At 50.9% G+C, this 26,412-nt stretch overlaps 3 protein-coding genes across 7 annotated transcripts; all 3 read left to right on the top strand.

Annotated features, from left to right (window-relative positions):
- The first annotated feature begins 1,238 nt into the window (after positions 1 to 1,238).
- LOC113592116 (4-galactosyl-N-acetylglucosaminide 3-alpha-L-fucosyltransferase 9-like) lies at positions 1,239 to 2,374 on the top strand. Its single transcript, XM_027032872.2, has one exon. The coding sequence runs from the start codon at positions 1,306 to 1,308 to the stop codon at positions 2,299 to 2,301; it is 996 nt and encodes a 331-aa protein (XP_026888673.2). The 5' UTR covers positions 1,239 to 1,305; the 3' UTR covers positions 2,302 to 2,374.
- A 1,317-nt stretch (positions 2,375 to 3,691) lies between these two features.
- Positions 3,692 to 26,318, top strand: pxnb (paxillin b). Of its 4 annotated transcripts, none has more exons than XM_035521843.1 (15): positions 3,692 to 3,782; positions 6,011 to 6,218; positions 17,061 to 17,272; positions 18,731 to 18,819; positions 18,908 to 19,047; positions 19,135 to 19,327; positions 19,436 to 19,544; positions 19,872 to 21,143; positions 21,624 to 21,887; positions 22,050 to 22,088; positions 22,942 to 23,088; positions 23,295 to 23,468; positions 23,607 to 23,688; positions 23,793 to 23,941; positions 24,146 to 26,318. In XM_035521843.1, exons 2-15 carry the CDS (start codon positions 6,206 to 6,208, stop codon positions 24,410 to 24,412), a joined length of 3,150 nt encoding a protein of 1,049 aa, XP_035377736.1. In that variant the 5' UTR covers positions 3,692 to 3,782; positions 6,011 to 6,205; the 3' UTR covers positions 24,413 to 26,318. The 4 variants fall into 4 exon arrangements, with proteins under 4 accessions (XP_035377736.1, XP_035377738.1, XP_035377739.1 ...); XM_035521845.1 differs by having other exon boundaries at positions 19,436 to 19,532; XM_035521846.1 differs by lacking the exon at positions 22,050 to 22,088.
- On the top strand, positions 3,694 to 5,529 carry ctu1 (cytosolic thiouridylase subunit 1 homolog (S. pombe)). 2 transcript variants are annotated; one of them, XM_035521848.1, is made up of 3 exons: positions 3,694 to 3,782; positions 4,185 to 4,691; positions 4,859 to 5,529. In XM_035521848.1, the coding sequence occupies exons 2-3, from the start codon at positions 4,196 to 4,198 to the stop codon at positions 5,395 to 5,397; spliced, it is 1,035 nt and encodes a 344-aa protein (XP_035377741.1). In that variant the 5' UTR covers positions 3,694 to 3,782; positions 4,185 to 4,195; the 3' UTR covers positions 5,398 to 5,529. The 2 variants fall into 2 exon arrangements, with proteins under 2 accessions (XP_035377741.1, XP_026888674.2); XM_027032873.2 differs by having other exon boundaries at positions 3,776 to 4,691.
- Positions 26,319 to 26,412: the final 94 nt, after the last annotated feature.

Here is a 26,412-nt window from a genome sequence, read left to right on the forward strand (position 1 = left end):
ATAACAGAATGCTAAGCAGATATTTTCTGAACCAGGAGAAGGCGAGTGTCTGCCCAAAGGCTTTTCTGAAAAACGTTGCTTTTTAAAATTTTTCCCGCCATCTCCTGGGGCTGAGAGCTAAATGGGCCTCTCTTCAATACTGCGACCACTGGTTCAGAAGCAAGTTTAGATGAACATAGTGAATTAATCATCTTGTCTTTATACTCCCTGATTCGCAGCGCGTCCTAGTACGGTTCAAATTCGCAGGACGAGGCGTGTAATATCTGGACACTCAATTATGAATCAACAGCGCCCTCTAGTGGACCTTCGGAGCAGCTCCGCTCGCTTGTGGCGCCTGAAGAGCACAATTCTTCCTACCACGCTCAGACTTCAGACGGACATTGCTTTAACGTACTCGTACGCGAAACAATTTTGGATGTCGAGTAACACTATTTCGCACCAGCCTGCGCTATTGTGTCAAGCCCTGCCTGTAAACTCCGCCTTTTACCTTTTGATCTTCCTGGCGGACGAGAGCGGCGATCTCTTTATGGCAAAGTGCATGCATGGGTGTTCCGGTGCTGTTTGCTGATCTTAGACACGCTACGCCGAAGAGCTCAGCGCAGAAGGGCTCCACATGTAAGTAGGCTTGGGCGGCTTGACGGAACATGTGACTCCAAAGCAGAACCGATGGATTATAGGGTGGGATTCGATGCCAATTAAACAAAACAGTTTAATGTTGTTGTTTTTTTCCATATTTAGTCTAAACTGTAATTGGAATATCATCAGATTGTATTCCTTTTGGTAAGGTGACTTTATTTGTAGTTTGTGTGTTTTGTACACTACTGTGCAAGAACTAAATAATTTTGGTTTTGGTTCAGATGACACTCCCTGCCTCTATGGAAATCTTTTTTAGGTACCCAAATGTGTTTACTACCTCCTCATGTTTACATGACACAGCAGTTAGTCCCAGGAATATTCTTTAGAATATGTTTCCATATGTTTATGTGTATGTACGTGTATGGGGAGAGAGAGAGAGAGAGAGAGAGAGAGAGAGAGAGAGAGAGAGAGAGAGAGAGAGAGAGAGACAGAGACAGTGCGCAGCCTGTGCAAATTGTGCTGTTTTCATTCACGTCTCCATGACGTCTCCAGAGGTGTTTTAATTGTGTATTTTTTTCCACATACTATTGTTCTTGAATGGATTTATATTTAACAGCCATTTTTAACGATTATTTCCCTTTTCTAGAGTATAATATGCCACGCAGACCATCTGTCTTGCAGCACATTTTGATTGCTGTAGTTTTCACTGGAGAAATCGTCACTCTGTGGATGAGATATTTACAGACCAGCCCTACAGTCTGTCTGTCCCTTGACTGCCCTTCCAACAAATGCGTTGCCGCGCTTGACAAGCCCACACTCTTATTGTGGTTTTGGCCACAAAACTACAGGTTCAACCTGTCTGACTGCAAGCTGTTGTTTGATATTGACGACTGTTTCTTGACGGATGACAGATCTTTGTACGGCTCGGCCGATGCGCTCCTGGTTTTCCACAGGGCCATCAAGAAGGACCTGTCCAACCTCCCACCCTCTCCGCGGCCTTCTTTCCAGCGATGGATCTGGTTCCACATGGAATCGCCAACAAACACTGAGAGGATACCAGGTCTGGAGAAGCTCTTCAACCTCACTCTCAGCTACAGGAGTGATGCTGATATTGTTGTCCGCAACCACTTGGCAATCAGGAAAAACCCCAAAGACAAGATTGTGATTCCCCAAAAGGACAAGCTGGTTTGTTGGATTGTGAGCAATACAAACCCCAAAACCGGTACTGTGGTCAGGAATCGATATTACAACGAGCTTAAAAAGTACATTACAGTGCATGTGCTCGGAAATGCCACCGGACAGTTCTTAAAGCACGAGGACTACTACTCCATCATAGCCAGCTGCAAGTTTTACCTGTCATTCGAAAACTCCATCCACAGGGACTACATCACTGAGAAGCTGAATGCACCGCTCACAGTGGGGACGGTCCCGGTAGTTTTGGGGCCCCCGAGAGAAAACTATGAAAAGTTTGTTCCAGGCAGTTCCTTCATTCACATTAATGACTTTTTGAGTCCAAAATCACTGGCCCAGTATCTAATCATGGTGAACAGAGATGAAGAACTTTATAAGAGCTACTTTCGGTGGAGGAAACATCTGTCCGCAAAACCACATCTCATATTACAGAACCAAGAGTTTATACAGCCAATCTGCACTGCATGTGAATATGTAGCAAAGCACAGAGAGTACAAGGGTGTAAAGGATATTTATGAATGGTATTTTTCATGAAAAAAAATTTAATGTTGTTAAATGTTGAATTGTGCAAATACATGTACTCTTAATTTGAGTGCTTGGCAGACAAATTAAAATTCTTGTGAACCATTTTCTATGTAGATTACATGAAATTTAAAGTATTTAATATGCAATATTCAATTAAAGTATTTTTAAGAACGATGTATGATGTGTTATGAATGTTCCACGTGTTTATTAAAAACAATGACAGAAACATAATCCATCAGTCACACTCATTTTGAAAGAGAGAACAATAAATGTTAATGTAACATACACCTCCCTGATGACCTAACTTATGACCTCCTTGATGACCTTACTTATGACCTTACTTGTGACTTCACGGATGACCTCACTTGATCCTGCCACTCCAGCACTGCGAAATCTGTCCATCAGTGACTCTACTTCCTGCAAAGGTTCAGTAGGTCTCTCCTGCACGCTAACATCCTCACTAGATGTACCACAGCGAGCATCCTGATTGGCCACTTAACTTTATGGTACCACGGAGAGCAGCCTGATTGGCTGCTTCACTGCATGGTATATTGCAACTGCTCTGCCTGTGATTGTAAGGCCCTTCATTCAATAGTGAGAGCGGCTGAGCTCATCAAGGCCAGCTTTATGGGACATCTAGCAGTCATCAACAATGACAGACAGCAGCCACCCAACACGTGGCCTGTTTACCCAGGCTGCCATCTGGTAGGCGCTACTGCGGCATGCAGTACAGCACTGGCACACTAGAAATACAGCTACTTACAGGCTATCGGGCTACTGGACCAAATGTAGGTAATTTCCTAATTGCTACTGTTACTGAGTCAGTTTAATGTTAGTGATGTACACTGAGCCTTGTGCCCGACCCTCTGTATTGTACACTACTGCCAATGCTGATATTCTTTCACAGTTCACAATGTCACCTGTTGATCTCATTTACATAATACTGCTATTTTTACATTCTCACTGTATATTTCCATATTTATTATCTAGTTATGTTGTAGCATAGCGGTCGGTTAAACAGCACGTCCTTATTTATCAACACGTTTGTGAAATCCTGCATGGACGGCTATTTTTATTGCACAGTGCCCGCTTTCTTTGTATATACTGCGTACAGAAGACACCCTGTTTTCGCACTTCGTGTTACGCATCGTTGTCCGACTGTCTCGGATATCTGTGCGTGGGACACACCTGAGCAGCCGGACCTGCAGGTCTCACCGCGCTGGTCGCACGCCGGTACTCCGGTAGTCCGCTAGGGGGCGAGATCGTGCTTTCGGCGCACGTGTGTGCATCGTGTTTACAACGAAAAAGAAAGCACGAGGCATGCGCGGTGCGGGTTCCACAAACGCATCAAGTAGCTTCTTTAGTTTGATCGGTTTTTGAAACAAGGCATGGATTATTACGGCAAACAGGCCGTTAGTAAAGTCATCCTAAGTACCTGAGACGTGTTTGGGCGGTTGTATGTTTGTGTTTTGGTGTGCTCGCCGTCCTAGGTAAGCGCTTCGCCGCTCTCCAACTCTCCAGCGCTTTTGATCTGTTTGTTGGTTTATTTTACGGGCCGTGGATTGACTGTAAAGAATTTGCTGTTGCTCACCCGCACACAATCCACAGCTAGCCAGCATAACTTTGCGACGAGTTCGCTGACGTTGTTTCCCCCCGTCAGCCGTCCAGATCTAGCTACGTCAGGACAGCGTGCAGGTGATCTAGCTACGTCAGGACAGCGTGCAGGTGATCTAGCTACGTCAGGACAGCGTGCAGGTGATCTAGCTACGTCAGGACAGCTGGCCAGGTGATCTAGCTACGTCAGGACAGCATGCAGGTGATCTAGCTACATCAGGACAGCCGACCAGGTGGAGCTGCAGGTGAAGTGCGTTAAAATCCAGTGTTCCCTTCAGGCTCGGCCATTATGCCCGTCCAGTGTAGCAGCTGTGCGTGTAGTCGCGCAGTGCTTAAGCGGCCAAAGACGGGACACTCGCTGTGCAAAGGCTGCTTCTTCTGGGCTTTTGAAGAGGAGACCCATCGGACCATCACGTCCGCCCGCCTGTTTGACCGCGGTGAAACCGTTGCCATCGGCGCGTCCGGCGGGAAGGACTCCACCGTGCTGGCCTACGTTCTGAAGGTTCTTAACGAGCGCTACGACTACGGTCTGAACCTGCTGCTGCTGTCTGTGGACGAAGGCATTACGGGCTACCGCGACCACTCTTTGGAAGCGGTGAAAAGAAACCAGCAACAGTATGACTTGCCCCTCAAGATCGTGTCATACGAAGAACTCTATGGCTGGACCATGGATGCCATAGTGAAGCAGGTGGGCGTGAAGAACAACTGTACTTTTTGCGGCGTGTTTCGAAGGCAGGCGCTTGACAGGGGCGCCGTCATGCTGAATGTGGACAAAATTTGTACAGGTACTTGTTTAGCTCTCTTCCCTCCCTTTTATTGTGCGTTTTCTCTTGCTAGAGAGACTCAGTTGTATCGTTATGTGATGCTCGGAGGCCGGTGTGGCGCACCACGGTTCGGCGTTTGACCTGGTCACGAGCGCAGTTCATGTCAGCTGTGTTGTTTCGCTTCCAAGGCCACAACGCGGACGACGTAGCGGAGACGGTCCTGATGAACGTGCTGCGCGGCGACGTCGCCCGCCTGAACCGCTGCACGGCCGTCAGCACGGCCGGCGGGGGCAGCGATGGTGTCGTGCCACGATGCAAGCCCCTCAAGTACGCCTACGAGAAGGAGATCGTGCTCTACGCCTACTTCAAGAAGCTCCACTACTTCTCCACGGAGTGCGTGTACTCGCCCAACGCCTACCGCGGCCACGCGCGCGCCTTCCTCAAAGACCTGGAAGCCGTTAGGCCCAGCGCCATCGCGGACGTCATCCATTCGGGGGAGAACCTCTCGCTGAAGGAAGGCGTGAAGATGCCCGTCCAGGGGACGTGCTCGCGCTGCGGCTACATCTCCAGCCAGGCCCTGTGCAAGTCCTGTGTGCTCCTGGAAGGCCTGAACAGGGGCCTGCCCAAGCTCGGGATAGGCAAGCACCACCGACTTCATGGCAGGATCCTGGCCCGGCAGCCTCTGACCCCGGTGGAGGAGGAGAAGATGAAGACCTTAGAGTTTTAACTGGAGGATTTAAACTGTGACGTGTGACTTATGAATTTGAGTTTGGGGTTTTTGGGGGGGGTGTACTTTTTCTTTTAGTGAGGTCAAATTCTAGTCCAATGTACACTCAATAAAGGCAAAATGTTGTCTTCATTTATTGTGTCTTGTGTAGTGGTATGGGAAGCAAAAAACATGGCAAAAGTTTAGTTTGCGACGTGTCTGCTTTTGCATTCGCAAACCTGAAGAGACATTAGCAGTGCCTGTGTGAATATTACAAATGTATTGTGAAACACTGAGATTGCCAATAAGCTTCCTGTTGTGTCTTGGAAGATGTATATTGTGATTGCATCACAGGAGCCAACAATATATGAGCAGTGTTCACCAAATTCTCACTGCTGACAGCTTTTATCCTGTCTGCACCTTTCGACTAGACAGACACTTCTTTCGGAGACACGCACATCTACACTTTTAAATTCTGTTTAAGTTCAGTATCGTCTGGTCCAGTTATTCTACGGTATTAAATAAATTACAACCTACACGATCACATCACTTCGTGCAAATGAAATTTCCCTTCATAAGTCTGCCTGGCAGGGCAGGGGACACTCATTTCGTATGTGTATCCTGTGTGTTTCAGCTGGGTAGGACACTGGACACTAGAGGTCCCTCCAGTGGAGCGGTTTGGAGTCTGTCTGCGGCGGGCTTCGTTCACCCAGACCTGGGCGTTTGAGGAACACCAGAGAACTTCAGAGAAACTTGTTCCGGAACAAACCCCCGGGGGTCCTCGCCTTCTTCTCGGGACGTGCAAGTGGACGTGCGAAGTTAAAGAAGCATGGACGATCTGGGTAAAAGAGCCTTTCCTCCTACCTTCTGTGTTCTGCGGGTTAACCAGACGCACCGTAGCGGTCGTAGGGTCGCAATGGTGCCGCTCGTTGGCTACAGCTAGCGAGCAGATACTGAAACTGGAGCGCCTTGCGCCCGGAGCTCCGAGCTTTGTTAGGCTAGAGGAAGGGGTTTATCCATACGGCCAGAGTTCTGGTGAGAGTTTGGGTTTTAACATCCGATTATACGTGCGGATGGTCTCTTGGCTAGCTGGTTAACCTAGCGCAAATAGTTTGCTGGTTTGGAAAAATCGAGTTGGTACATTCCTGCTGTTGAAGAGAAAAGAGTCGGAATATTGGTCATATTGATGCTTCCGCACCCATTTCTGTCTTTTGGGCTCTTTTAGGACTTTTGGGGTCTTTTACAATAGTAGTCGACTGCAATCTCGATCCCTGTTCACGGTTTGGGGATATAACGCACTTCCTTGGATGTGGAAACGGGCCTTTTGTTGTTAACTGAGACTCGGATAAAGTGTGTGAGGAATCAGCAATCTGGAGCAGCTTGGACATGAAACCCGCTACCCACACGAACAGTCGTTTTAACGCGGATATTGAACCGATTAATGATGAAGACTAAAAGCCTATTAAAAACCACCCGTTTTTATTACTCATTTATCGACTTAAAACGTCTGAAAACTTCACTCACGTGAAATTCCAGTCGCCCACCCTTCTGCCTTTCACGGACTTTTAGTCCACCTCGTGTCTATTGCTTTTTAATTCTCTCACTGCACTGCACCTCCGTGTATTTGTCTCTTGGTTTAATTCTCTCACTGCACTAGACCTCTGTTTATTTGACTCTCGGTTTAATTCCCTCACTGCACTACACCTCTGTTTATTTGACTCTCGGTTTAATTCTCTCACTGCACTACACCTCTGTTTATTTGACTCTCGGTTTAATTCTCTCACTGCACTACACCTCTGTTTATTTGACTCTCGGTTTAATTCTCTCACTGCACTAGACCTCTGTTTATTTGACTCTCGGTTTAATTCTCTCACTGCACTACACCTCTGTTTATTTGACTCTCGGTTTAATTCCCTCACTGCACTACACCTCTGTTTGGGAGTGCCTTTGGCCCCGGGGCCCTCCTGTCTCACTACCATCCCCGTTGCGTTTGCCGTAGCGCGCGCCGCTAACGTAAAGGCGGCTGCTCGGGCTGGAAGTCACCGGCGCTCAAGGATGTGGTTGTTGGTCCGGAACACCCCAGAAGCCATTCCCTGGCCTGTCTAATGAGCAGCCGGGCGTCTGTCTGCATACTCGTCCTGACGCTGCCCTCCGACGCCTGAAGCCGTGCACGCCTGCTTCTAGGAGCAGGCGCGTACGTTGACTCCTCCGCCGGCAGTGCTGTGGAAAATGGCCTGACGACGTAACACTCATTGGGACTTCTGGAGGACGGACACGGAAGCTCAAGCGTGCTTCCGGTCACGGTTGCAGACACCGGTGCTGAAGGATCTGAGCTTAGTAGGCGAGTGAGAGGACCGCGCGCGGACCCTGGAGCGTCTCGGCACGGCCGGAATTCCTGAGGTGTTTGTGCAACCTGTGGCGTCGCTGTTTTTGACGTCTGAGGGCCAAATCCCCCACCCCCGAGCAGAACACGCATATAATGGCGTCTGGAAGAATGACCGCCTGAGCCGCACACATTGCAGTGTGGCGAGGACGCCAGAGTAAGCCCTCTTCCAGGACTGTGGGAAGGGGCTAAAATACCACAGGGTTCACGAGGTCAGGCTGAATGGGAGGGCCCCCCCCCCCCCCGCCCCCCCAAGTGTCTGATTACAATACACGCTGTAGTGGCCTTTGATTTGGGGTCTGTTCAGACTAAAACACTAGGCTTGCTGATATGTGCAGCCTTTATCACCTGGTAGTCCTTATACCGTTTCAGCCATTTCTTAATCTAACTGTACTACTGTTATGCCTCATGGGCTGTTCTTGAAGTCAAATTTCCCCTTAAAGCTGCAGTAAATGGTTCCGAAAAATAAAAAGCCCTTGTGTTAAGTTGCAGAAGTGAGGCCTTTTTGATCGAAGCGATTTCCTTTCCCTTGTTCAGCGTTCGGTGTTGCATTCCTGTCTTGGTAAGCCCACTGATGTGGGACACTCCTTAAAATGGAAGGCTTCTGATTCGCACATGGGCACTGTCCTGTTTTTGAGAGAGAGCTTTGTTTTGTTGCCGAGAAGGTTGCTCGGTAAAATTTATTTGGTTTTACAGTATGATTCATATCATGGTTTAGGCTTAAGATAATATAGACTAGGAAATGGTACTTTAAAGGGTCAGAGAGTGTCGGACACCAATCAGTAGTGGTTCTTTAAGCACTAATGTTGCAAAATGCGATTCCAATCGATCGGACACACTACACACTGCTCTGTAGGGCAGTGCATCACACAGTACTGTCAAAAAAAGGAGAAGGCTTACTGTGAACTGAAAAAGAAATGCATGGAGAAATAAACTTTCCATCGGCCTGCAGATTGCTTATCGACGTTGGACCTTTTGTGAACGTTTGGCGAGGAGGTTAAACTTTAAGCGGAACTTGAACAATGTAAAGAAGTGGATTTGAATATGTGGTTATTGCTGGCCGTGGGTCGTCTCCGAGAGCCCGTGGTGTAATCAGGTCTATGCAGTACCAAACTCACCTTAAACGTTTACTTGTTGTGTATCGACGTCTGGCTTCGATCCAAAAGGATGCAAGTCTGCTTCTTTGGACAAATGAATAAATAGGTTTTATGCGATGTGTGGTTGCGATGAACAGAACGCACAGCAGCGCTGTAACAGACTAATGATCAGACTACATGAGGTTAGCGTTTTGATTAAAGGGTCGGATAATACTGAACAAGAGTCTCCCCCCAGAACATCAGTCTCACGCGTGGGTGCGCACGTCCCAGCGTGTGTATTTTGAATGGAAAATTCTGAATAAGGAAACTGCTCCTTTGTTAAGCATGGGCGGCTAAAATTTTCCTTATGTCCCTAATAGCGGTTTAGTGCTCGAAATTGTAAACAACTTTGGTTTGATGTTTGTTTTTGCTGAAAATGAAAGTTGAGTTTGCGTTTCTCAGTCTGTACTGCTTTGTTACTACATGTATTTGTATTGAGTAACACGTATAGCTTACAAAGTGATGTCTTCTGGGGGTTTTTCTATGGCCTCAAACTTGCTGTAGTTTTATCTGACGCATAGCAATCTAATCACACTCCTGCATGCAGCTGCGGGGGGGTGTATGGGAATACACGCATGAGACTACAGGGAAGGTAGAACGTAGTGCTCTTGGTTTTCAGTTCTCTAGTGCAGCTCCCCTGGGCTGCTGCAGAATTACCGTAAACCCTGGTATTCGCTCCTGAGGGGATGTTTTCGGGATTACTTAGCAACGCAGGAACCCTGTACGCTGCCACACATGCACGCCACAGGTCAGCCGCTCTTCAGGGGGATCTTTCTAATCGTTTTAAGCAGGTGCCCCATGACCGTGCTGTTGGAGCAGTCCTGCCGTTTCTCTGAGCAGCAGCAGGCTAAGAACAGGCAGAACAATGGCCATCTGCCCCTCGCCAAATCACGCGCCTTCGCGCTTATCCGGCCCGGCCTGCAGTGGGCTGAAATCACCCTCCCGGACCTCGTCGCGTTCATGCTTTTTTTTTCACATGCCGACGGGGTGTTGCTCCCCTGCCCAAGAGCCAGCAGCCAGAACGCAGCAGCTGAGGAGAAACTTGTGGGCCAAGAGGATAATGAATCAGGTCAAAACTTGGCCATGCCTGAAATGGCTTCCTGTTCGATGTCCTGGACCCCACGATGACACCCCCCCACTCCCCTCGGCCAGCCCTCTAGCCCTGAAGAGCTGACCGGTCCGGGAGGCGCTTCCTGAGGAAACTGAACAGGAAGCAACGCTCTCTCACTACAGCCAGCTGTAACGTTCTGTCTGTGCTAAGCAGATTGTGGTCAGCAGCATGGTACTTCAATAAACCTCAGAGAGGAAAGTCTTGCGCCGGGCAACATCGAGGTTTCTCTCTCTTCTCTTGACGTTTGTCGCTCGACATTTGGCAAAAGGATGCTGCCTTTGGTAAGGGGGCATGCTGTTTAGTCCACGTGCTTTCACGTTCTCTGAGGAAGAACGATCCAGCCTGCTCCGAGAACACGTTAATTAGATCCTTGGGTTTATAACCCCAGTCCCACCGCTCTACCCACGTTCCTCATTTCCAGGCTCTCTGCCTATCTGTTCTCAATTATCTCGGCGGAGCGCGCTTTATAACCGTCGACCAAAGCAAGGAGTGACGCGGTGCCTCTCGCTACGGGGCAACGGCGGTGGCGTTCCGAGTCGGGCCTCCCCATCTGTCGTCCGGCATTCCGAACGCGCTCTTCCTCTCCTCTCTTGGTGAGGACAATGTGCCGGTTGTTGTTCTGACGATGGCTTTGGACGTCCCAGCGCTGCTCTGAGTTTGAGCGGAATTTTTGCTGCATGACCAAAACAGGCCCCGCCCCCTTCCAGGCCCCTCCCACGAGGAAAAGTCTGCGTAAAAGGTTCCAGTGGGTATACACAGTCACGCCGAGAGCCGTGTGTTACCCTAAAAGGGCCAGATGTGGCAAGGTTCTGTGGAGTATTTGCACAGTCAGCACGGACTTCTCGACTCGACACGTTGGACCTAAACAGCATGTCAGCCAGCACTTACTTATAGTCAGCCAATGAGAGAGTGTGTGTGTGTGTGTGTGTGTGTGTGTGTGTGTGTGTGTGTGTGAGAGTGTGTCCTAAATAGCCTCATCCCCACCCCCACCCCTGCTGTCTGTTTGCCCTGAGGCTCTGCAGGCTGGAGCTCTTATTTTGGGCTGTGGGTTCTCTAAAGGGAAGTGTCAACTTTCTGCTCAGGTGGGGGTGTTTCATCCCACCCTCTACGCCCCAGCACCTCTACCCATGGCTCTCTGCACCGCAAATTTTGTTTCAGGTGCTGCTTTCTTCTGTAGTTCTGACCCATCTCTCCCTTCTTTTTCCCTCTTGCATATCCACAGCCTCTCGTCGTTCCAGCTACCCCATTGTCAGGCTTTCCCTTACCTGATTTCCCCGCCCCGCCCCGCCCTCCACGTCATGCTCCTCCCTTCTCATGCTGCTCCGTATCGTCTCCGACTCCAACACCGTCATGTCCTATCACTTGCGGTCTCTCCATCTCCTGCTCGCTCCCTCCCCTTCTCTCTGGTTCTCTCTCGCTCCCCCACCATCACTAGTGGAAATATAGGTGGTGTAGGGTTTCATGCACGGGGTTGCCGGGTCTGCTCTTTCCTTGTAAACAAGGCAGATCCCGACAGTCCCCCGTCAGCTTGTAGCAGCACGTTTTCCCCCACGCACCAAGGCACGCTCGGCGAGATCGCTTTTTTTTTTTGCTTTGCTTCTCTCTCCTCGTCTGCGTTTCGACGGCGCGACACCAGGAGAGCCAACTGCCGTCGGTCCGCCGCGCGAAATGCCGGGTGCGAACGTGTCTGCTTGAGTTCCTCTTTCTGGCCTCGACTCCTCCATCAGCTGCTGCCATAAACGCACAGAGTTCTTACAAAAGCTCCCAGATAAATCAAAACACAAGCCGGGGGAGGCCGAGAGCCTCGACGCTTCGTCTGCGTCGATCTATAATTAGGTGGGTGGAATTGGTCGCGCAGCCAGCGGTGGCAAATTGGCCCAAACAAGCCGGGCCCGTTGTAGCATTGTCCGAGTTTGGCCGAGCTCCAGCCGTTGGGATGCGGACACACCCTCGAACCCCCCTGCTCTGCGGCCCCTTTCTTTGGCCGCTCGGGGAAGGCATGCCAGGAATTCTTTGCTCACATTCAGATATTCCGATAAGGCTGCGGGCGGGGGCGGACGACCACCTCCACAAGCACGGGAGGTTAAAAAAGACGCAAGGGTAAGCCTGCTTTCGGGTGGGGGGGTGGGGGGTTTCCCAGAAAAGGAGGCACGGGTCCTCACCTTTAACCCTGTGACTTTATATCACACGACCTCTGCTCGCAGTGCGTTTAAAATGTCTGTCTTTGGCATAGTAGTACTTGGGCCACACAGCTGCTTGCCACAGGTCCAGTAGGAGGACTTACTGGGCTTACTTTTGTCTAACGTCACCAAGCTGAAGGAGGCTCTCGCTCAGATGAATGCCTCTTTATTTCAGAGTGGAAACTCCCCCTGCCCACGTTCAGCCATGCTCGCGACGAAGCCAGGCCAGCCGAGCTTCCCTCCTTCCCGCTCGCGGGGTCGCTGGGCGCGTCGCGTGCTGCCGCGTGTCTTCGCCGTGCTCCCCACCCCCTGGGTTGGCTCGGGCGCTTGGCCCCACAGTCCTGTTTGCATTCTCGTTCACGCTAACGAACCACTCGGCGTTCTCCACAAACAGCGGCCGTGCCCTCCTCCCGCATGTGTATTAACTCACGACTGCCCCCTCCTGGTGGGACTGGGTACGTCTCCGGAATCGACGTTCACTGCTTTAAATCAGTCCACAGCTGAACAGGGTCCCTTTTGGGAACAAGGAATGCCGGCTCAGACCGTTATCAGGTGTTGTGGCCGTGTTATTTGTGTCCTAAACTCACGTTTTTACGTGTGTCTGTGTGCCAGTGTGTCTGTCTTCATGGAAGTAGTACAAGTTAAAATAATAATAATTCTATTTGCGAGTCTGACTACACCACCGACAGGAAGAGTGAGCGTTAAACAGGATGTCTAATGTGCTACATCGACACTGTGGGTGTGAGAGAGGGGGAGAGTGAGAGAGAGGGGGAGAGAGACAGAGAGAGAGAGAGATTGAGAGAGATAGATTGAGAGAGACAGAGAGAGGGGGAGAGAAAGGGAGAGAGACAGAGAGAGAGAGAGATTGAGAGAGATTACTCCTCAGGCCAAAATGCGGGCGGATTAGCCCAAGGTCAGCAATGTCGGCTGCTCCAAGCTTCACTGGAGATGAGCTCGTCTCCTGGTCACGCCAGTTCTGCGGCTACTCGTTTCCTTCTCGGCCTGGCCCTCGCCCTCGCCTCTCGACTCGTAGCGGCAGCCGGGCTCCGTCGCGTTGCCCGCGTGTCCGCGCGCGCCTACGAACCGGCCGCGATCTCCGTCGCCGGTCGCGCCCAGCCATCAATCACGCGCCCAGCACAGCAAACAGCGCGAGGGCGACCGCTAGCGCGCCTGCATTATTTCCAGCGCATTCGCCCCGACTTACGTGTTGATCCTCAAACTTTAAATAGCTAGGCTGCGTGCTCCCATGCGCTTCGGTGGCCGCGGTTAAACTTAGCCAGTCCATATGACATATGGCGCGTTTTTGTTTTTTTTTGTTTTTAATTATTATTCTTGCGCGATAATGGCATATCAGGCGTCTATATTTAAGCGCGCGTGGAGCTCAGACAGAGGTGAGCAGGTTTCTGTGTCGGCGCACCAGACGTAAAATCTATCGAAATTATCCCACCCCCAACCCACCCCACCCCACCCCAACCCACCCCCCGGCCACGTTGAGCCGCCCGCAGAAGAAAAGGCGAAGCAAGGCAGAGCAGAAGTGTCGAAACGAGAAGCGCGGCCCGGTTGGTAAAGTGTGGGTTAATGTCCACAGGCGCCTGAGTCCCTCCCACTGCACTGCACCCTCACCCCCTCACCCCCTCATCCCTCCCTGTGCATGATTCACTCTCTCACTCCTTCCTCTGACTTTGGCACGCACGTGCAGGGGCTCCGTCAGGTGCGGGTAAGGAGCTCGGCGCGACCCCGAAGGAAACGCACGGAACCCCTGTGAGTAGACCTTCCTCGCCCCCCCCCGTTTTTAGACACGGCCATTGTGTTTGTCTGAAGCGGCCCGGACGTCTCCTCGTTTGCATGTGCGACGTCGCTCCTGCACAGAGCCCCTGCTGGACCAGACTACTAACAAACCCCTAGCTCTTGAACTCTGTTTTGGAAGGACCGAAGCGACCTACGGACCTGTTTTCTGCCGTATTCTTCTTGGATCAGACTTCTCTGTTTGTCGGGTGGGAATTATCGAGAATATCGGCGAGTGAGGAGAATGTTGTAACGTCGTTTCTTCATTTCCCGTAACCGCTGTAATAAAAGCTTGTTGCGGACCAAAGGTTTTTGAATGGGCATGTTATCCGTGGTGCTTTTAACCGGTACTCGCTATTGGAAGCGGCTGACGTACCTGGCCAGGCTGCCCGGCGGTGTCAAAGTGTAGCTCGAGTTGCAGTCGTCATCTTCATGGCCCCAGGGAACGGCTTACGTTCCAGAACGGCTGGGTCGGGGCGAGACATTAATTCCTCCTGCTCCGGAACGCGCGCTCGTAAAGCCCCGAGTAATTGTGGCCCCGGCTCGGATGTCCAGGGTGCAGGACACCGTATAGCTGTCATATTAACTGGTACCGTGTCAGCCCTTGGCCCCTAGTGCCGTCAGACCTTAAACTGTTAGGGTTTGTTCTTACCCACCCAGCTCGGGGTATATGGAGACCTAGTGGATCCAGGCTATTAATGACAGCCAGGGGTGGGGGGGGCAAAGGATTGATAGAGGCCTGGGGCAGAAGGGTAGATGGGCCAGAGGGAGAGAAAGATGGGGGTATTGAGGCAAAAGCTCTGGTTTCTCCGGGCTGGAAATGGCACAGTTATTTCTTTCTCTCTCTTTCCTCAAACGTGCCATCACTGTAACAGAAGTATCTCCGACCTTCACTAGTACATGGCTACTTATAGTAATAACAACTCCTGTGTGTGTTTCTGTCCATTCTATTTTTTTTTTTAGATCACACAATGGCGCATTAGTTTGCTCTCTGGCTCAAACCACCGAACACACCCTTGTAATCAGCCTTACTCACAGTCTGACAGGTCAAAAGTCTGAAAGAACAGGCACCGACAACTGTTCAGGGAAACTGAAATGAAGAAGCCAAAAAAAAAAGGAATCTGGTGAAACGATGTCTGTGGCCGGCCCCGGGGCCAGGTGTTGGGTGACGCGCACCTAGCGTTCCTCCGTTGGGAGATTGGGCTACCTGTCGAGGACAGAGTATGATAGCAGTTTAGCTTTACAGCTACCATCCAGCCCTAACGCTCTTGACAACAGGACAAGACTTGTTCGACCATTGGAGGGTTTTATTGGCCAACTGACTGCAGACCCCTCTTAACATGCAGTATTCAGACCCATACCCTAAGAACTCTACACAACCAAAAAAAGTTCTCATTCTATGGTTGCCCTCGAGAAGCAGATTAATGCTATATGACTTATGATGATTTTACTGACGTTTTGGGTGGGTTAGTACTGTTTTGAGAATATTGAACCGTTTAATATTGTATGTTTTTGAATTTGTGATGCCAGGAGACAAGGGATTAAAGTTGAAATCTGAGATGGAGAAACAATTCAGTTTTACAGTCGGTGGATGTCGGAGTACGTGTTTTTGAGGCGTAATCTTGGTGTCATTTTTTTTAAGCGACCTTAAGTGACACCTTTCCAAGCAAGGGCGCCCAAGCACAGCTTGCAAGAATTCGGCGAGAATTCGGCAACAAGTTGAAGGACCCCACGCCGTCGGGGAGACGGGAGAGCACAGTCCTGTTTGCGGCAGTCAGGCAAGAGGCCTGTGCGCCGTCGGGGCGGTTTAAACGGGCCCTTGGCATGGCTCTTGAGGCCACACTCAAACCCAACAGGAAGCCAGGCAACCCACGGGCGCGGTACGAGCACTGTACGGGTCAGGGTACCATTGGCGACCACACTGCCTTTGCGGTTCGTCTCGCATGAGTAAAGAGTGCACATCATATACGAGTTCAGTTAGCTAGCTTAACCGCTGGAATTTTAACGCTCACCTTTCTTTCTGAACAGAAATTCATCTGTGTCACGGTGTCGCATCTTATTGGGCGTTGTCGCTGTGTATAGTTGAAGGGCTTTCCGCTTTTGCGAGAGAAGCGGGGCCGGTCGGAGCCAGGGACCGTATCACGCGGGATGTGTTCAGAGAGTGGCCCAAACTACTGGCTTGCTACTGTTTCCACTCCACTTTTAAGCGCTGTTGTTCATCACTCTGCAGCTATTTCAGGCACTGATCACGCGTTTGGCAAAGGTGCCTTTGCACTATTCACTTACTGAATATGTTAGGACTGTTTGTGGTCTACTATGAAATGGCAGCTATTTGATTTATAGAATTTTGGACATAAAAGGGACATTATAAAGACAACATTGGGCTTCACTTTTTAACCAGTAACCATTTCCAACAGTGAAAATGACCCTTTAGTTGATTTTGAAGTTTTAATCCTGATTTTGGGATTGTAATATTATTAATATGAACATTTTGACTTTTAAACATTTCATCGACAAAACAAAGGGGGTAACAGTTATTCACGGATGTGGTTTCAATACAGAAAGCCGTCCCTAGACTGTGATACGGAGGAATACATTTGCATATCTGACACGCTGCGTTTCACATAATCCGTGGGTAATTCTACAAGGTCTGGGACATTTTGCTAAATATAATGCAGTAATGAGTAAGACCAAAAAGAGCACCTGTCTCAGTAAAGGGCGCAGAGTTCTTGCAGGCTTTTAGGCTCAGGGAACATAGTACAGATAGTTTGGTAAGATTTTCATATAATCTCATATTTTGAATATTAACAGTAGTCATTGAGCTCTGTTTTCAGAGCTGGGAGCATTCACTCTCAGTACACTACACTACTAAATCTGTGTCTTTGCACGCATTTTGTTGGGTAAGTTTCTTATTTGCGTGTATGTTTACTTTCACGCTTAAATGTTCTAGTCAAATAGAGAGGTGTTATGTAATCTGAATTGAAAAGGTTATGCGCGTTTGTATTAGACAAAAAGGCACTAAGCGGTTGCAGTTATGATCACTAAAATATCTCGAAGCGACTCTTAACGGCGATCTTCTCCCCCCGCAGACGCGCTGCTGGCGGACCTGGAGTCCTCCACCGCTCACATCTCCAAGTGTCCCGTGTTCCTGCCCGACGAGACGCCCTACTCCTTCCCCAGTGGCGGCGGCTCCCTTATCCACGATGACTCCGCTCCGCCTCCTGTGCCCCCTCCGCCTTCTTCCGAGGCCTTGAACGGATCGCTCCAGAATCAGTCCGACTCCCGCGACTCCTCGCAGCAGGTGACGGGTGTTAAGAAATGCGACCTCTCTCTCTTTATCTTGAAAGAGGTCTTGGTGGAAACTTGCATTGTTTAAGTAAAATCAGTTTAAAATGTCTTACAGTGACAGCTACCTTTATGGCGCTGACGGGTTTGAGATTCTCTAATCCGTTTAAACCAGTTCACATGTTCTTTACAGCAGCGGTGCTGGTGTTTGGTTGTTTTTTTTGCCTGGGTTTGTTTTTTCCCCTGAGCTTTGACTGACTGACGGACGAGTCAGTTTGGCATGATGCAACAGCTTTGACTCAAGCAGCTGAGCCCTGAAACTGACACCTCCTTCACCCAATCTGGTGTCTTCGCTGCCCAGTGCTGACGTCTCCTCTCCTTCCCCCAACCCCCGCCCCGGACATAAGTTTTTTCCCTGCATGTCCTAGTCACCGGGGCTTTTGTGTACCCTGGGAAGCGTGAATCAAACTCGGCAAACATTCCGTTGGCCTTCAAGCCCGTACAGGTGCGTGCAGCGGGGAGGCACGCCCGCCCGTGTTAAAAGGCTTTCCTTGTTGTGCTAGACCCAGGCGTTGCGAAAACGCCCCGTCAGCCGTGAGTAGCCGCTGAGAGCACACCATAGTTGAGCCATGTTAATGGTTACCCAACAGTTCCAGTCCTGCTTCAGGCTCTCTGTTCCTGTGTCCTGTTACTTCGACACACTTTGTGTGTGACCTTGAGCGGCTCACTAACAGTGGTCTTTTTTTTTTTTTGGAGATCAAAATCACTGGACACTTTTATATGAGGAACATGCTTGCCATAAACATTCCAACACACAGACAATTTTAATATGCATTCAGACAGTTTGAACTAGTTAAAACAGGAGTTATTCATTCCAGAGATATGTTATTTGTGAAGTATATTCATTATCCTTCAATATTGACTGAGACTTAATGTTTGTTTCGGAGCTTCTTGGAGTTCTCGATAACTCAGCCTTTGTCAGGTGTGAGTCATTCATGGTGCTGCACATGTTTATGGTCATCTGTGATTGGCTGTACATGTTTATGGTCATCTGTGATTGGCTGTACATGTTTTTGGTCATCTGTGATTGGCTGTACGTTGTTATTGTCATTGAGGTCATCCAAAAAAGCGGCACTTTACCCCCCTTCCCCTTCCCAATGGTTATTTTTGCTCCAGCCCTGATGACATCTCTTTCCCTGGAGTGCTATCTGGAGCTCGAGCTCCTTTTCCTCTTTAGCTGGGTTTTTTTTTCGTGTAGTCATAAATCTCTATACATGCATGAGTCATGCTGCCCTCTGGACTAGATCACTGACGCAGGGCTTCCTTATGACTTTAAGATGTCGACATGTTGGTTTTTGGTATCACGACCTATTTAATCAGTGGGTAAAAACATTCATTGAAAAATGACACGCTGTCTGTTAATTATCCGTCAGCTGCAGACGATTTAACCTGCATTTCTTCCCGCTCTTTTTAGTCTCTTGGCTCTCTCCAAAGAAGCGCGTTGTCTCGGAACAGCCGCAGCCCCCCGGCCTCCTCTCATTCCGAAGAGGACCACGTCTACAGGTCAGTATCGGGACCGCGTGGCCCGGCTCGCTGCATCAGATGTGCCCTAACCCCACCCTCCTGTCCCCTCCGCCTCCTGCGATTCTAGTTTTCCCAACAAGCAGAAGCCTTCGGAGTCGTCCACGGCAGCCATGAGCTCTGCACTGGGCAGCAACCTGTCTGAGCTGGACCGCCTGCTCCTGGAGCTCAACGCCGTGCAGCAAAGCACACCCTCCTTCTCTACCACAGGTGCGCACCTGCCGCCGAGGGGGGGGGGCCCGCCTCGCCTCGCCCGAGTAACCCCCCCGTGTAACCGGCATTTGTCTTGCTCCGTAGAGGACGCGGCCCCTCCGCTTCCCACCTGCAGCTCGGCGCACTACATCCAGGAGAACGGCGCCCACCCGGGCGTTAAGCTGAGTGCCGGCACCGCGGACAAGCCCCAGAGGAACGGCACGAAGGGAGCCGAGGAGGGCCGCCCCACCGTGGAGAGCCTGCTCAGCGAACTGGAGTGCTCCATACCGGCCCCAGCGTAAGACCCTCGCAGCCGCCGCGGCAGTCGCGAGCTCCAGCAGTTCGAGCGTGTCTTCCCTTAACGTGTCTCGACTTTTGGTTTAACACTGTGATCCGGCATGAGCAGGCACCTGGACGCCCCCTCCGAGCAGCAGGGCCGCATGTCGGCCACCTCGGCCACGCGGGAGCTGGACGAACTCATGGCCTGCCTGTCCGACTTCAAGGTGCAGAGCAATGTGAGTGCGTGCGGGCGCACGTGCGTGCATGTGTGCGTTTGTGAGACTCCGGGGGGAGACGATCGTCTGCGAGTGCGTGTGGAAGAATGTTGTTTACGGTGTCTGTTTTCAGGAGAGACCGCCCAGCTGACCAGCAGGTCTCAAGGTGCCCCATTAGTTTAGAGGCGTCGATGCCCTGTCCTTCGTACCTTTTTGTTCAATTCCTGTCTCAAGTGCTCTACTTTTTATTGTCTCCTGTATTCATCTAACCTCGGCTGTTTCATTTCCCCTACTTGGTCTGTTTTAATCTTTTCTTGCCTCTTTCCCTCCTTCCTCCCTGTCCTCCAGCCGAGCTCTTTGGGCTCGCTGAATTCTGAGCCCCTGTTTGATCAGTCCAGCAGCTTCTCTACGGTCGTGGAAGTCCATTCTCCTCCCGCCACAATAACCCCCGTCTGCAGTCCACCCAGTAAATCTGCTAGCTACTCTCCGCTGCCGTCCCCTCCTGAGGCCCTAGTGCTGCACATAGTAGAAGATTCCACCGAAGCAGGGGCCACGACCTCCTCGAGCGTAGCCAAATCTATCCCCTCGTCTCCCCTTTTTGCATCTTTGGCTTTCGCCCCGCCCAGCTCTAGGCGTTCCCCCGCGGCTCAACCCGGCTCCGTCGCCGACGCGTCTGCCTCCGCGCTGAACGCCGAGCTGGAATCTCTTGCCGCTCTGTCCCGGACTACCAGTACCTCCACCGTGTCCTCCTCCAACCCCGGCGACGGGGGTCGTTGCCCTGCCGGGCCAGAGAGTCCCTCGGTCAGCGCAGGGATTAAGTCGGTATCTCCCCCGACTTGTATGTCGTCTTCGAAACCTCCTACCCCGACAAGTCTGCCTGCCAGCAGAAAGACCCCAGAGGGAGTTAGTCCTTCAGTTCCTTTAGCTTCTAATGGTCTCCATCATGTAACCAGTCCCGAGCCCAAACCTGCCGCTCCATCTACCAGTGCTACCACTGTTCCCATCGCTCTCACTCTCAGCGAATCACTCATCATACAGTCTCCATCGCCTCCCAAGCATGCTTCTTCTCACCTCACAACACCCCCGATGGTGCCCAAGGTGTCCAGCCCGAGACCTCAGGCAGAGCAGCCTGAGTCGGTCACCGTTACCCCGAGACCACCACCTCCACTTGGGCTGGAGGCACCGGCTCTGGAGCACTCTCTGGACGACGCCCTCGACGACCTCCTGGCCATGAGCTTCGGCAAGCCGGGGGGCGATGTCCCCGGCACGGCTTCGGCGGCCCCTAAGCCGAACCTCGCAGCGCGGCCGGCGGTCTTCGAGGAGGTGATCGTGTCCGTGGACCGTAGGGTGACGCAGCCGGACATGCACGCGGAGAGCGAGGCCGGGGACGGTCTCCTCGAGGACCAGTCCGACTGCCGGAGCAAGCTTCTCGACTGGGCCGATGTGGAGCTGAAGCTGCCCTACGACGGAGCCGATGGTTCCGTGACGCCCGTGACGGAGGCCAGCTGGATGGACGACTCGCTGACGCCGTCCTCCTGCCCCGGGACCCCTGATGCCCAGATAGACATGCCCTCGCTGCAGCCGACCAGCCCCATGGACAGGATCTCAGCCTCTGGACACGTATGGGCAGGGCTGCGGTGTTCTGGTCCAATTGCTCTGAAGCACTGGAGAATGTGGTGTCATGGATCATTTCTGATGATTGGAGGCTGTGTGGAGGCTTTGCATGCCAAAGTGTGGAGTGGTGGCATGTTAACACAGCATGAAACACACTAGTTGTCATATTTCTGCTCTGTTTTGGGGGGTTACTACCCAACCATTTCTAGATCTACACTCGGCATTGTGAAATTAACCCTGGTTTTGACTTTCTCGCTCCCAACATTTAACGGTTCCTAACCATCACGTATATCAGCCAAAAGCTTTCGCCGCGTATTTTGTGACGACAGTTGCCTGAAGTTTGCCACATGGCGTCATCCTCTGAAACCAGCCGCACTAATCTAATCCCAACCGGACTGGTTAATCTAACCCCTGACTCTAACTGACCACCGCATGCCGCCTGCTTGGAGCGCGCGGCGGCTGACCGGCTCTCCGCCCCTGTCCCAGATCAAGTCGGTGATCAGGCGCACCAAGGAGACGCCCAACGTCCACCCCATGTACCGGGATGGCCTGATCCGGAGAAAGATGGGCCCGCTCATCTTCCACAAGAGCAGCTCCCAGGACCGCCTCATCGAGGAGCTGCAGGGCAAGCTGGGAATCGCTCGCAAGGAGCGGCCCAAAAAACAGCCCGACGACTGGCTGACAGAAGGGGTCATTGTCATGTCGAACCCCAAGCGCTCATGGGAAGACCACAGCAGGGAGGTCGATAAGGTAGATAAGTGACAGGAAGCGTCAGTTCGGGATATTCCCATTTTCGCTCTTTTGCGCTCCCGCCGCCTCTGTCCACCTGTCTTTCTTTGCTGACCTGTTTACGATCCATCTCTCTTTTTTCCCCCACCTGCCTTCTCTTTCTCTCTTCCTGTCTCTCTGTAGATCATCATCCCCCCCGAGTCTCCTCTCCCTCAGAGGAAGGTGATCCTTCCCCCCCAGTCGCCCCCAGCCCCTCGCCTGCCTCCCCCAGCTGAGCCCCCAAAGCGCCCCGCTCCGGCGAGAGACGCCCCGGCCCCGGCCCTTCCTCCTCCTCCTCCTCCTCCGGCCCCTTCTCCGCCCCCCAGGCAGCTGACCCCTCCCCCAGCATCGCTCAACCCACCCGCTCCTGAACCCGTGCAGCGCCTCAAGCCCAACCCCACGCCTCCCCCTGCTCCGCCCTCCCCGCCCGCTCCGGTCCTCCCCCCCAGTGTGCTGGTCTCTGTGGGCTGCCAAACGGAGTACGACCCCTTGTTTCCTCCAATGCAGGTGCAGGCTTGGGCCCTCTGGCTGGTCTGTTGTAATAGAGGCAGAGCTCAGCATGTCTCGCGTTCTGATAAGCTGTGACATGATGGAAAATAGTTGGTAGACGTCCATCTGTATAGTCTAACTCACAGGCGCAGTAGTCTTGTACGTGTTTGTACGCGTGTGGGTGTGTGTGTGTGTGTGTGTGTGTGTTTTCCTCTGACAGAGAGTGCTTCCAACCCAGTCATAAATCATACATCAGTTCAGTGCAAGGAGAAGTGCTTCAAGTTATAAGCTTAAGAGTACACAATAAAGATTTTCTGCAGGGCTTGTAACATTAATTGACAGCACTGCTCGATAAAGTGAGTCTATGAAGCGCTAATTCTTTCGGTGTGTATGCAGTCTGACCTCATCCTGTCTGAGCGTACTTTGTTTTGTGCTTGTTTGTTGGGGTTTTTTTTTCTGTGCGTGTAACACCACCCTCACCTCTGCTTTCCACAGTCATGTGAGCTCCAGCTCAAGCGCCGATTCATCTCCTCTGCCTTATGTTTAGATCATGGCCCAGGGGAAGGGCCCCAACACGCAGGTCAATAAACTGGACAACATGCTGGGCAGCCTGCAGTCTGACCTCCACAAGCTGGGCGTTCAGACCGTGGCCAAGGGCGTGTGCGGAGCCTGCTGCAAGCCAATCGTTGGCCAGGTAAAGCGCACACAGCATTTCTTACAATTCTGTATCAACACAATTTGAGCAACCGAGGGCTAAGGGCCTTGCTCAGTGGCAACTTGGCAGTGGTGGGGCTTGAACCGACAACCTTCTGATTACTAGTCCAGAACCTGAACCACCGAGCCACTACTGCTCGATAAATAGGTCCCGAACCAGTATTGACAGCACGCGCGTTCTTACAGGTGGTGACGGCCATGGGCCGCACATGGCATCCGGAGCATTTTGTGTGCACGCACTGCCAGGAGGAGATTGGTTCTAGAAACTTCTTTGAGCGGGACGGCCAGCCGTACTGCGAGAGGGACTACCACCACCTCTTCTCCCCGCGCTGCTACTATTGCAACGGCCCCATTCTGGATGTGAGGACCCCCCCCCCCCCCCCTCTGCTCTTGTACCCTTCACGCTCTGGTCGCAAGCATGCGAGCGTCCTGACGTTGCGTGTTGCGAGAGGAAAGCAGTGTAATCGCGTTGCTCTTTTGCGTTCCCACCCTTTGCAGAAAGTGGTGACTGCCCTGGACAGGACGTGGCATCCGGAACACTTCTTCTGCGCTCAGTGCGGAGCCTTCTTTGGCCCTGAGGGTGAGTGGCCACCGACGCCTGGTGTATTTGGTGTGCAGCTGCGTCTAGCTCACACTGGTGTGTGTGTGTGTGTGTGTGTGTGTGTGTGTGTGTGTGTGTGTCAGGTTTCCACGAGAAAGATGGGAAGGCGTACTGCCGTAAGGACTACTTTGACCTGTTCGCTCCCAAGTGTGGAGGGTGTGCCCGTGCTATTCTGGAGAACTACATCTCTGCCCTGAATAGCCTCTGGCATCCCGAGTGTTTTGTCTGCAGGGTAAGTGTGTGTGTGTGTGTGTGTGTGCGTGCGCATGCGCGCTCACACATCTGTTTTCAAACAGCAGTGTTTCCACCATTCTGATAAAACAGATTTCATGCCTGACCCCTTAAATAGACTTTTCTAGGGTCATAAAAGTCGTTTTCCCTGCTTCGGCAAAACGGCTGCCATGTGAGTGTCTGACAGCTCTCCCATGTGCTTCAGGAGTGCTTCACGCCATTCGTGAACGGCAGCTTCTTCGAGCATGACGGGCAGCCGTACTGCGAGGTGCACTATCACGAGCGGCGCGGCTCACTCTGCTCCGGCTGCCAGAAGCCCATCACTGGCCGCTGCATCACGGCCATGGGCAAGAAGTTCCACCCTGAACACTTCGTCTGCGCCTTCTGCCTCAAACAGCTCAACAAGGGCACCTTCAAGGAGCAGAATGACAAACCCTACTGTCACGGATGCTTCATCAAGCTCTTCAGTTAGAGTGTGTGTGTGTGTGTGTGTGTGTGTGTGTGTGTGTGTGTGTGTGTGAGTGGACGCTGAGCATTGCAGATGTCTCTGCTGTCTCTGCTTTCTGGAATGTTGTCAGCGTGGGTGCACGTGCGAGTGTGTCGACCCCCCCCCCCCCGGCTTAACGCCGGTTAGGGCTTGGTGCAAAAAAGTCTCGGTGCAAAAGTCTCGCGTAGGTGCAGTAGAAATCACGTTTTAGCTAGGAAACGTGGAGGTGGATTCGCTTTTATGGCGATTGCGTGGAAAGGAGAGAGAGGTTTTTTGCTCACTGGTTGAGTCTGAAAGAAAAAGTTTCAAGAATGTGTTTTGGATCAGTTGGCCCGCGGACGTAGTCGAACTGCGAAACGTCAGCCTGTGGCGCGAAGTCGAGTGCAAGGGAAGCTTCAGAGTGGCGTACCCGGACACCACCTGTTGCTGAGTCGACCGCGTTCAATGGCCGCGAAGACAAAATCAATCAGTTTATATCACTGTGCTCAGTGCCTTTTTTTCTACCAGAAATTATGGTGATATGAGAAATATACCAAAAAAGAATAGTTTAGCAACAGATTGTGCACGTTTCTAAGGAGGCAGATGTTCTGCGTGTGCCGAGCGTCGCTGGTGTCGGCCTAAGGAGCGACGGTATTCCCTTCTTATTGCGACTGCTGTCGGAATGAGCTCAAGTAACCTCCTGTAGACACAGAGCCATCCTACTGTTTATTGGAGAGAATCCGAGGCTGTCGGCCTCTATATTCAGGGGATTGTATGCGTTACTGAGCTATTCGCCTTAATGAGGTTGTTCGCGTTTGCTTTCTTTTTTAAATCACTAAATGACATCTCAGCAAAAAGGTTTTACTGTATCTAGGTGACGTGACTACGCTCTTAATCATAACATTTCGATAACCACTGATTCTGTCTGATGTCCTCTTAAAGCAAATCATACATGTGACATTGTTGTGCAATTCTTAGCCCTACAACACAGTATATGACCCATTTTCTAGTTAAGAATGTTAATGTCGTTCTTCATCACAGAAACAACTCGATGCAATATTGTTAACTGCTGTATTTTAGCATTGTTTTTCTCCTGGGTTTTTTTTTTTTTTCCTTTCTTTCTTTTTGCATGGAAGTCTTAAGCGTCACGCTGACTTTTTAAAGAACATGACTGGCTAGAGAGACGAAAGCTGAAAAGTATAACATTACTCCCAGAAACAACATAAAGGGTTTGTGCCTGTTTGTTGAGATATTCAGTGGTTTCTGTATGAAATGGATATTGTATCACCAGGACAGCATGTTACCACCAGTTCATAATGGGTTTTTTTTAATTTCCCACTACATTATGTTTAAATTAACATCGGTTTTATTGCTGGTTTGTGGATGCTACTCCAAAAAGGCCTTCTTTTTCTTATATAGTATATCTAGACACTTTCAGTGGAGATGCTGTGATGATTAAAAGATCTTTCCTTTGTCTGTGTTATCGCTCAGATTGCTACGTGCCAAAAGGACTCGTCGGTCCAAATGGGGTGTGATTTCGCTGGACGGCTTTACGTCTGCCTCAAAACCCATTTATGACACTGGTTTTATATTTTTTCCTTCTTTTAATCATGGGTTTTCTTTGTCATGACAAGGGCTGCAGTCTTTAACTTTTACCTTGTTTTAATTTATACTGTTAGTCTGTTTTAGTGGGCCTTCATATATGCTTTATTTACCCAATGTGAACATTTTTGCTTCGTTTGTTTTGGTTTTGTTTTGTTGTGGTTTTCCTCCCGTAACACTGTCACTTTGTTCTGTGAGTCATGGCAACTGACTGAATTCATATGGTTATGTATCAATAAAATGCTTTGATGTTTTCAGCTGACTGAATTCATATGGTTATATATCAATAAAATGCTTTGATGTTCATGCATTTTGGTTCATGGCAGTGTATCGTTAACACGTTTACAGCATTTAGCAGATGCTCTTATCCAGAGCGACTTACAAAAGTGCTTTGTCATTTACTC

This window comes from Electrophorus electricus, chromosome 23, assembly GCF_013358815.1.
Source record: "Electrophorus electricus isolate fEleEle1 chromosome 23, fEleEle1.pri, whole genome shotgun sequence".
NCBI lineage: Eukaryota > Metazoa > Chordata > Actinopteri > Gymnotiformes > Gymnotidae > Electrophorus > Electrophorus electricus.

What these genes read in the sequence shown, in the direction of transcription:
- ctu1 (XM_035521848.1), top strand. Translation starts at nt 4,196, where the DNA reads ATGCCCGTCCAGTGTAGCAGCTGTGCGTGTAGTCGCGCAGTGCTTAAG. An exon ending in TGTGGACAAAATTTGTACAG is followed by an intron (nt 4,692 to 4,858) that starts GTACTTGTTTAG and finishes TTCGCTTCCAAG; the next exon opens with GCCACAACGCGGACGACGTA.
- LOC113592116 (XM_027032872.2), top strand. Translation starts at nt 1,306, where the DNA reads ATGAGATATTTACAGACCAGCCCTACAGTCTGTCTGTCCCTTGACTGC.
- pxnb (XM_035521843.1), top strand. An exon ending in ACAGCAGGGAGGTCGATAAG is followed by an intron (nt 21,888 to 22,049) that starts GTAGATAAGTGA and finishes GTCTCTCTGTAG; the next exon opens with ATCATCATCCCCCCCGAGTC. An exon ending in CTCCTCTCCCTCAGAGGAAG is followed by an intron (nt 22,089 to 22,941) that starts GTGATCCTTCCC and finishes CCTTATGTTTAG; the next exon opens with ATCATGGCCCAGGGGAAGGG.